Source organism: Conger conger, chromosome 9, assembly GCF_963514075.1.
Source record: "Conger conger chromosome 9, fConCon1.1, whole genome shotgun sequence".
NCBI lineage: Eukaryota > Metazoa > Chordata > Actinopteri > Anguilliformes > Congridae > Conger > Conger conger.
In genome coordinates, this window is record NC_083768.1 from 14,877,864 (window position 1) to 14,889,056 (window position 11,193).

General features: G+C 38.5%; 1 protein-coding gene across 1 annotated transcript; it reads right to left on the reverse strand.

The window, feature by feature from the left end:
- Positions 1 to 343: 343 nt before the first annotated feature.
- On the reverse strand, positions 344 to 10,885 carry LOC133137872 (serine/threonine-protein kinase SBK1-like). Its single transcript, XM_061256269.1, has 4 exons — positions 10,451 to 10,885; positions 5,218 to 5,362; positions 4,501 to 4,703; positions 344 to 3,841 (listed from the first exon to the last, which is right to left on the reverse strand). The coding sequence occupies exons 1-4, from the start codon at positions 10,454 to 10,456 to the stop codon at positions 3,032 to 3,034; spliced, it is 1,164 nt and encodes a 387-aa protein (XP_061112253.1). The 5' UTR covers positions 10,457 to 10,885; the 3' UTR covers positions 344 to 3,031.
- Positions 10,886 to 11,193: the final 308 nt, after the last annotated feature.

The following is an 11,193-nucleotide window of genomic DNA, read 5'->3' on the forward strand; positions in this document are numbered from 1 at the left end:
ATGTGCTGAGTGAGCCCTGTGAAAAAGAGCAAAATAGACTGAAGGTGATGATGGTACGCAAAGTGTACCCTCACACCAGTTATTTTTACCCCTCTGCAGTGGCGCTGTGAACCCATCAGTCCATATGAGAAAATATGGCAGAAGGGTGCAGTTACATTTGATTTAGCATTTGTTTAGTTGGATTAGTTTCATTTATTGCCAGAGTTATTTCATGGGTATCAAATCCAGTTCAGTTATATTTCAGGTTAGGTTTTTCTGCTCCAGTTTTCAGTTTGTTGTTGTGATTGCTTTGTTTGTCTCTTTCAGCTGTTTCAGCATGCATACATTAAATTAAAGAAGACCATTTATGAATACATTGCTACATTTAATGTTTGACAGATCTTTGTCAGAACATTATGATAGTTGTCCTTCCATGATAGAAACACCATGGGTAAGGTGTTATGAATACAGTACTGTCTCTGGTGATCAGTCATTAATACAATCTATGAATCAAATTATTAGTCATAATATGAAACCATTCATTTAATATCATTTCAATTAATATTAAATAGAATACTATATCTAAATCATCCTTGTAATTGATTGGAACAATATAGACCTGCAGGAATAAAATATATACATTATATATAAAACTGTAACTGTAGACTGTGGAACTATAGCTCAACTAGTGACAGGGGATAAAACAATGGGAGTGATTACTAAGGGTTAAAGGAAAGATAAACAAATAAAATCACATTTCCAAAACAGCATTTATGTAATAAACATGGATACTATACACTCAGTGAGCACTTTATTAGGTATTTATTAGACTTATTTTTTAGATGTCTGCTGCTGTAGTCTATCCACTTGAATACCACTGTCGTGATGCCTGGTTACTACATTACTATCACCTTTCTGTCAGCTTCGACCAGTCTGGCCCTTCTCTTCTGATCTCTATCATTAACAAGGTGTTTCTGCCCTCAGAACTGCCGCTCACTGGATGTTTTTTGTTTCTCTGCAACCTCTAGAGACTGTTGTGAGATCAGCAGTTTACTCAAACCACCCTGTCTGGCACCAACAATCATGACTTTAACCAATCATCATGGTTGAAATCACTAAGATAAAATGTTTTCCCCATTCTGATGGCTGATGGGAATATTAACTGAAGCACTTGACCTGTATTTGCATGATCGTGAGGATTGCAGATAATCACATTACTAAGTAGGTGTACATATAAAGTGCTCAGTGAGTGTATTCAGTCCCCTCCAAAAGTATTGGAAAAGCAAGGCCAATTACTTTGTTTTTGGAATACACTGAATACATTTGGGGTTGAGATAAAAAGATGAACACGAGAAAAGAGATCAGAATTTCAGATTTTATTTCCTGGCATTTACACCTATATGTGTTAACCTACTTAGAACATAGCACCTTTGGCATCAGACCACCCAAGTTTTAGGTGAGCAAATGTATTGGCAAATGTATTTAATTAAACGGTTGATTGAGATACCTACACCCCTGCTCTGTGGAGATTGTTTGTGATGTCTCTGACTGATATTTCTGGGGTTTTCTTCACAGCTCTCACAATATTTCTGTCTAGAGCTGCTGTTGTTTTCCTTGGTTGACCTGTTCGATGTCTGTTGCTCAGTATGCCAGCAGTTTCTTTCTTTTCCAGAACATTCCAAGTTGTTTTACAAGCTATCCCCAATGCTTGTGCAATGGCTCTGCTTGATTTCCCCTCTTTTCTAAGCTTTAAATCAATCTGGACAACAAGAAACACCAGTCAGTCACATGTTCCAATACTTTTGCACACCTAAGAATTGGGTGGCCTGATACAAAAGGTGTTCTATCCTAAGTTGGTTAACAAATCTAGATGAAAAATACCAGGAAATAAAACCTAAAATTTGGATCTGTCATCTCCTGTATATCGTTTGACCTCAAATTCAATTGTCTTCACTGTATAGCAAAAACAAAGTAATTGACCTTGCTGTTCAAATACTTTTGTATATACATAATATGTATATACACTCACAGAGAACTTTATCAGGAACATTTTTACTTTATTACACCTTCTTATTCATGCCTAATCAGCCAATTTGTTTGGGTGGTTTGAGTATCTCAGAAACTGCTCCTTGGATTTTCACTCACACTAGAACAGAGGTCACCAACCCTGGTCCTGGAGAGCTACTGGGTCTGCTGGTTTTTGTTTTCACCCTAAAATCAGCACCCTGTTGAGACCTAGGTAACCAGGTGAGGTGAGTTAGCTGTGTAATCATCTGCCCTAATTGATAAATTAAGTGCAGAGTAACAGCGAAAACCAGCAGACCCAGTAGCTCTCCAGGACCAGGGTTGGTAACCTCTGACTCTAGAGTTTGCAAAGAATAGTGCAAAAAACTAAATAAATCCGGTGAGCAGCAGTTCTGCAGAAAGAAACGTCTCGTTAATGAGAGACGTCAGAGGTGAATGGCCAGACTGGTCAAAGCTGACAAGAAGGTGACAGTAACGCAAATAACCACACATTACAACAGTGATATGCAGAAGAGCATCTCTGAACACACAACTCATCATAACTCTGTTATGTGGATAGGCTACAGCAGTAGAAGTCTAAAAACGAAGTAATAAATACCTAATAAAGTGCTCACTGAGTATATATATAAATACACCGATCAGTCACAACATTAAAACCACCTGTTTAAACCAGTTTATTCATGATTCAGAAAAAATTGTATCGATATATATAAATATATATGATTGTATGCATTGCACTGCTGCCACACAATTGGCTGATTAGATAATCACATTAATAAGTAGGTGTAATAAAGTAAAAATTTTCCAAATAAAGTGCTCAGTGGGTGTATATATATAATACATAATAATATAAACTAGATATAAAAAATGTAATCACCGAATGTTGGCTAATGCAGCCAAGACCAAGACCTTGTCCATCTCCCTCCCCCACCATCCTTGTATTATATTTCACCATCTTCCCTCAGGTTTTAATACCTTGCCATTTTCATTTAATGCTATGAGAATAACTCTCCAAGTCCCATGATCTCTATGTTCTCCCACCCTTTTCTTTCTCTTTCTCTTTTCCTTTGTCGCCCAATGTTTTTTCCACCTCTCCTTTTGTGAGTAACCAGGCACTCCCCAGGTATCTCAGGACATCCTCAGGCATGGTCCGAAGGCAGGGCTGTGGGCTGAGCAGCCCTTGAAAGAGGCTCCAGGCCAGTGGGGTAAAGACTTCAAACTGGGGGGGCGCAGGACCGCATTCTGGACCTCCAGCTTCATTACTCCACCCAGACCTCCCCAAATCCTGCCCTTTCCACTTGACTTCCTCCCCCTTCTCTTCTTGTTTTCTTTCTCTGTCCAACCAGTCTTTGTATTTTCTGTATCCTGGATCATCAGAGGAGGTTTCTTTCCAAGGGTAACAGCCAGTCAACAAGGAGTAGACCAGGATTCCTAGAGCCCAGCTGTCTATACCTACCTCTACTGACACCCAAATTGTCTTCTTCTTCTCTTCCTTACTCCCTGCCTTTGTAGAGGTACCAGGAATCACTGCTCCTATGCCCTTTGCACCCTTCCCTTTTGAGTTCTTTCCATTTGATGCTTTCTGTTCCTTCCTGCCCCTGGCCATCTCCACTTCTGGGACACAGTATGGAGAGTCATACCACACCGCTGGGACCCGCGCACCCTTGGGTTTAACCATCCCAAAGTCACCCAGTTTGACCCACTGGCAGGTCTGGTCACACAGGAAAATGTTTTCAGGTTTCACGTCCCTGTGGACGAATCCCAAGGCATGGAGATGAGACAGGGCCCCGCTCACCTGTGACGCCACCCTCTGCACCATCTCCTCTGCCATACCAACCTAAACACAAGGAGACAGTGTGGGTACAGCCCCTGTGCCCTCTTCAACAATGCCTCTTCCTATGCTTGCTTAAGAGAAATCATAAATTAGATTTATATCACTGGACTATTACAGATTTGTATGTGTGTATAAGGCAGACCTGGGTCATATATGTAATTGTTTTGGATTCAAATACTTCTCTATGCTCTTCTGAGCTTGTTTCGTTTATTAGAACCAATGGAATATTCTCAACCCTGCCTTCTGGTGCTCTTGGTTGGCTCAATCAAGATCAACCAAGCACAGAAAAGTATTTGCAACTTAATTTGTCCTTAAGCTGATGTGGTTATCCAAAGTGACTTACAATTCATTAGACTAAGCAATTTGGGATTAAAGACCTGGAGCAACGTGGGGTTAAGGGCCTTGCTCAAGGGCCCAACAGCTGTGCGGAATTTATTGTGGCTACCAACCTGGAGGGTGCCAGTCATTCAACTTAACCAAGGCTACATGTTGCCCCTGGAATCCAATTGAATTACGTACTTGACCCAGACCTGGTTTTGGAGAAAACTGGCAGTAAAATTCCCAGTAACACCTAACAAAAACTACGCTCGTGCTTTGACTATAACCTGACATAGTGCACAGGGTAGATTGATGCTTTTAAGAATTAGGTTAAACCCACAGACCTCTGGGTCTATGATGTCATACAGGTCTCCATACAGTCCGGCTTGCTGGGCGAAGACGTAGTGTAAGGGTGTGGAGTAGACAATGCCCAAGGCCCTCGTGAGCGAAGGATGGGAGCAGAAAGCGAGAGAGAGATTGTACTCTCGTAAGAATGAGATTAGAGAGGTGGATCCTCTGGGAAAAAACTTCAGGGCCATTGGAGTACCTTAAAGTTTGAGAGAGACAGAGATAAGGGCGGGGGGTCCACATGCATTACCTTGGAATTTATATTCTAATCTCTAACATGTATTAAAAGACTACAAATATAAAGATGAATAAAGTGTTCCGTACCTCTAATACATAACCAAACTGTTCAGTCAACACAATAGGTATTTCAGGTGGTCTGGTCTATATTCAGAGCTTTTTGTAATTAAATGCACACTGTAATCCTTTTAAGGAATTAGTGTGCGACAACAAGCACCCTATATGACATTTCCTTTCAGGAGATTTCTGCTAATTACATGCCTATCTGTAGATATGCTAATCTATTTTTACTGTATAGCTTGTGTTGTGAATTTTTTTTAGATAACATTTTATGCTCCATGTATTTCCCCAAAGTTGCAAAGCCAAATTGGCCTTTCAATTTAGGAGGGCATAGACCGCAGTATAGTGGAATTATAACTCCAGACACATGAATTCAACATCAATTCAGATAAAGAATTAGAGAGAGCTTTACTGACCTCTCTTCTTGTGAACTGCCAGCATGACCTTGCCATATGACCCCTCACCCAAAAGCTTGATGATCTTGAAGTGATTTTTGGTCTGAAGTGATGGCAATGCCTGGGCTGTTAGATGACATAATGCATCTAACTGTTTTGCAGATGCCTTGGAAGAAGCATTAAATCATGTTAATTTTATGTTCTGTATTCAATGATGAACAGTAAGTACAATACTACATTTCTTATATATAAATATATACATACACTCAGTGACAATTTTATTACATAACATAAGGTAATGGTGCGAACAGGCCATTCAGCCCAGCAATGCTTGCCTTTTCCTACCCCTACGTGTACTTACTGCCTAATTTGCCTAAAAGCAAAATAGAATCTAACACCGTATCAGGCCTGGTCTTGAAAACCCTCAGTGTTTCTGCCTCCACTACATGCACTGGGAAGCTATTCCACACATTGACCACTTGCTGTGTGAAAAAATACTTCCTAATATGTGTATGGAACTTTTCCTTAGCCGTTTTTGCCCTCTCGTTCTGCTAACGAGAATCCCCTGTAATTTACTTTGTTAATCCCTTCAATTAATTTTAAAGCAAAATCCACCCCTAAGCCTCCTTTTACTAAACTTAAAGAGATTAAGCATCCTAGTCTATCCTCGTAATGCTTATCTTTTATACCTGGAATCAATCTGGTTGCCCTTCTCTGAACCTTTTCCAGTACCTCTACCTTATTGTGTGGTCCCCAGAACTGCACACAGTACTCTAAGTGTGGTCTAACATTGTATAAGGTGTATTGTATAAGGTGAGTATAACTTCCTTGGACTTATAATCAATACTCCAGGCTATGTATCCTAGCATCTTATTGGCCTCTTTTACTGCTACTGCTCATTGACTAGAACCCGAAAGGCTTTGGTCAACTATGACTAAGCTCTTTTCCACTTGAGCACTATCCAATTTTGTACCCCCCTTAAAGTAATCCTGCCTTATATTTTTATTTCATACATGTAGAACTTAACATTGAGCTGTATTGAATTTCATTTGCCAGGTTTCCGCCCACTTCTGGATTGTGTTTAAGTCTTCCTGGATTACTTTAGTAGAGTCTATACAGTTAGCTAAACCTCCTAGTTTTGTATCATCTGCAAATTTAAGTCAATTAAGTCAAAAATGATCTCACTTACTGAGTACCCTTGCAAATATGCCATCTGGGCCTGCTGCCTAATTTGTCTTTAGTTTGTGTAATTTATCCAATATTTCTTTATCGCCTATCTCAATATTAGCAAGGACATTGTTAGTATTGGGTATGCTTTCAGGCCTACTTGTGGCCTTCTCCCTGGTAAAACTCTCAACAAAATAGCCATTTAAGGCCTCAGCAATATCTTTATTCTTATACAGCAGTTCTCCTTTATTATTCTTAATGCACTTAACCTTCTCTTTAATTTTCCTGTTCCTACTACAGTATTGAAACAAACGTTTGGGATTACATTTTGCATCATCTGTGATTTGCCTTTCAAATTGGCTAACCGTAGTTATTTTTTAACCTTCTTTTTTAACCTTAGCATGCATATTACTATATTTATGTATCTGATAGTTTTTTAGTTTTACATATAGCTGTATTCATACACTGTGAAGATTGTTTTCTCAACTTACATTTCTGCACCTTAAGAATTGATTTACACTGTGCGTCAAGTATAACCCTTTTGAACCTGCTCCACTTTTTATTCACAGTCCTGCAATCAAGTACTTCCTCCCAGTCTACATTACTTAATTTTGATCGCATCTTTTTAAAGTTGGCCCGCCTTAAATTAAAAATTATTGGAGGAACCCCCCTTAATTTGCCAAAATGCATCTAAATGTATTGTGGAATGGTCACTTGTCCCAATTGGTTCCATTACCTCTATCCTGAAAATTCTGTCTGGATCATTACATATTTCCAGATAAAGTTTAAGAGGATGGTTTTCTTGGCGATAGCTAAGGCAGTGAGTATAGGTTTGGTATTTTGATTTGGTGGGTTGCTTGTTGAGGGTTCTCCTAGTAGACAGAGGGATGGACAGAGTGGAATGCTACAGGTTGTAATGCTTGCAATTGGTGGTCATCATGAAGGTGTTCCTAGAGATTTGAGTCCAGATGTGCATGCGGTAATTGTGAATTTAATTATTTTATGAATTTTTCCAATTCATTTTTTGGAGATGGAAAAATGTTTCAGTAAGTCCAGGATTGGTTATAGCTGAAAAATCTTAATTCAGTGTAACACAGTCTTTTTGTGTGCTTTCCACTTCGCCAGAGATTTTGAGCCTTCCAATCTACGGCAGCACCAAATCCCATTCCCATTTTTATGATGTGTATTTGAACCATGTGTAAGTAAGACTGTTTCGGAGTTGCTATAAGGTGTATTTCTTCACTTTGAAGGCGGTAGGCTACTGACTTCTATTGGCTTCAAGTCTTTATGCTAAGCTAACACGTTATGCTAACATGAAAACCGACCCAGTGAAAGACAAAAAAAGAAAATGAAATCGAACATCTCGTCTAAGTCTGGGTAAGTAAAAAATATGTTGGTGTATTCCTTTAACTAGCAACTGCCTTTGGCGATGTGTGCCCTACGTGGATTCACAATTTCACCATACCAAGTGCTTCTCCTTCTCAAAACTAAAGACTTATCAAGAACTGCTTTACGAGAAGAATGGGACAAGAGAGACTAAGTGGGTTATCAGTGCTTTCAATTGAAAATGACAGAGCCGGGAAGTTGGACCTCTAGAGCTTGGTAGATGATTTTGCGGAGTGCAAGTTGAACTGGATGTTCCTTTAAATAAGTGAGCAGGAGGAGGGCCTGGAGTATAATTTTCATTTGCATTGCGGGGTCCGATGGGTCTTAGTTACGTCATTACCAGGTAAGGTGTCTATACAGTGGATGCCAACAACAGCAATATCCTCTAATGTACTACTGTTACACATACCAGGAATCGGCTCATACATTGCGGAGCACCTCATCTTATTTCTGGATGACCTCTATGGATGGGTTGTCCTAGGTGTCCATAATCATATGGTACAATGTGGCAAATGCCCTCAGAGAGTGGTTTGAAGCCCATCCAAGGATGATGTTACTTTCCCTCCCATCTTACACCATTCCTTAACCCCATAGAGGAACCCTTTTTTTGGAAGGTATATGACCACCGTTCACATGATCAGATGTCCCTCTTGAATGCAATGAATGCTCCAGGACATATCTGCAGGAGATTGTCGGGGATGGATCAGGCATTCAGAGTTTTTTCCCCCATGTGTATGGCAAGAAAGGATATAAGGTGTAATATAGATGAGAACTTCTGCCCAATCCAGAGGACCAGGTTCACTAGCATTCATGTACGTATCTATCAATGAGTACATTCTATATATACAGTATGTGTTTGTTTTTTTTTCCTGTGAAAACCTCCACACCATAACATCACTTGTTCACAACAGAACACCATTTCTCATTGCTTTCTGCAAATTGCAAATGTGAAGCATATTTTTGCAAATGATCAAGTACAATAATCTACAATTGGTCCAATTATCAATCGCATAAGTCTTGCTGATCAGAATAGATTTAGCTTTTCTGTTGAATAGTTTTACATTCAAACACATCTATGCAACTACTCTGTACTATATGTCATCATATGCAAAATGGTCCATCCAACAATCATAATATGTCAAGTAGATATTCTCAAAGTTTTTGTGACATGGTATTTATGTGACATGGTATTGATGTAATCAACCATAGTCTTACAATGGCATAGGCTGGACGAAAAGTGCAACCTAATATGGACCATTCTGCAGAAAGAGGTGCTCCACTGTGCAATATTGCAATTCTTCATGCTATTTCAGTTTACAGTAAATGCATGTAGTGAAGTGAAGTTCATAAAGACAACACAAACTGTGATTTATTGGTGATTTCCAACCGATTACCCTGCATTGCAGTGTTTCCTGTTGATTGTATTGCACTGTGTCACACTGGGTATTACATAGTGCCATTTGGCTGTCTTGATTTCAAACAATGATAAAGGGAATTTTTATTTTGATGACACTGACTAAGTCATTGAAACAATTATTTTATTTTGAAACATCAGTTAAAGATTTTGAGTGAGGTACGCGCTTTTGGAGGTGAACCATAATATTTTGCTGTATGCATAACTTGTTTTGGCAAATGCTCCCATAGTTAAGAGAACATTAAAAATGTTGCAGGAATTGGGCCAAAGTCATTGAGAAAACTATAATACGGTATTGGAATGGCTGTTCCATGTTTTATGTATTTTGTGTTTAAATTTTGTGGAATTAGAGTAGAACTGCATTTGCAAAAATATGGCAAAAATACAGCATATTGAGGAATATTGCTGCATTATTGATTCATTTCTTTAAAATGTAATTGATTGACTGTAGTTTAAACAAAGCAGTTATGCATTTAAATTAAATTGTTCAATCACATGCGCAAATTATTACTTTTTATGATAGCACTTTCCCGAATTAGGCTGCAGTATATATGAATATAAAATATAGGTTTACCATTTTTAATGGAAAAGTGTTGTTACAGTGATAATTATTGTGAATTGATTATTAATGTTCACATTTGTAATTATGTGCTGTAATGTGTTTTGGCACAGTACTCTTTTTGAACGCACAAACAATATGGTAGACAAATGCAGTAATTTTTTGTAATAATATTTTCAGAACATGAAAGTAGAAATGAAATGCACTATATTCCATGAATGTATGTATAATATACTTTTGTGAATAATATTGTTTTACATGTTAAAGAGTATATAACATGTTTGTATTATTTTTCAGCATCTTTCAAAATGGTGATCTCACTGCTTCACATTAATTATATTGATCTATTTTTTTATTCATAAAATCATGATTCGTAAAGATGTAAAGGAACAGCAGGCTGCAATGGAACTTTATGAAGGACAAGTACATTATTAAGAATAAGCAGCATTAAGGCAAGCCACAATTTGAATCCAATGAAGAAAAAAAATTGGAAGCCAAAGCTTTAACTTTATAGTAAGAGAGCGGCTTGGCAAACCACAACCTTAAGCAGAGGTTTTAAAGATTTCAGATAATAGGACTAAGTTATATTTGGACATACTCATTCTCAGTTGTCATAACTCATTCTACAAAATCAACAAAAATCTACATTTACCCAATACAACTTTACTGAAAGTACTTGCAATTACAGTAAATGCATGATTTCTTAGACAGAAGAGCAGTTTACTTACAGTCATGGTGGAGCTTTTTCAAATCTCTCTTGTTTTTTCTTAGTCTGTCAGCATGTGTGTTTTATTCTTCTTTCTGATTTAAATTTGGCTGTGTTATTATACATCTATTTGTAAATATATATATTCAATATATAGCTTACACTTTCCAGATTCCTGTGTGTATTTATATTTTTTAGAGCAATACTTCCATCCCCTTCAGTTTGCACATTAATACTGCAGCCCCTTCCTTTACCCCTCACACTCTATATATTTCTCTCTCTCTCTTTCACTCTCTCCCCACTCTCCTGTTGGCATCCATGGAAAGATCATAGTTTCTTTATGTGTCCATCTGTCTCTCCAGGGGTGTCCATCATCCAGATCTATCACTGTGTCTCTCCACACATCGCTCTCTCACTGCCCTCATGATCCTCTGTCATTTCTAACACCCACACCCCCCCCCCCTTCTCTGTCTTATTCCGCCGAGTCCTTCCATAGAGCAGATTTCATGTTAATCTACAGGAATCCATGACTAGAACAGCCTCAACTTGCTAACGAGGTGTCAGCACAGGACTGTGTTTCCATAAGCGGTGCTGCAGTGAACTCCAGAGAACCCATGTAGAAAAGCAGCAGCAGCAGTAGCTCAATTTGTTTATATTTAACTCTGAGTGTCCATTTCATCTATTCTCAGCCAATAAAAGTTGAGGGTGCATGCAGGAGTAAATACATAGTGCAATTCACATGCTTTTATGCACAGTTGGTGTAAT

Excerpts from the sequence above, each read along its gene's own strand:
- LOC133137872 (XM_061256269.1), bottom strand. Across the intron at positions 4,704-5,217 it reads GGCAGTTCACAAGAAGAGAG|GTACTCCAATGGCCCTGAAG; the intron begins GTCAGTAAAGCT and ends TCAAACTTTAAG. Across the intron at positions 3,842-4,500 it reads ATGACATCATAGACCCAGAG|GTTGGTATGGCAGAGGAGAT; the intron begins GTCTGTGGGTTT and ends CCTTGTGTTTAG.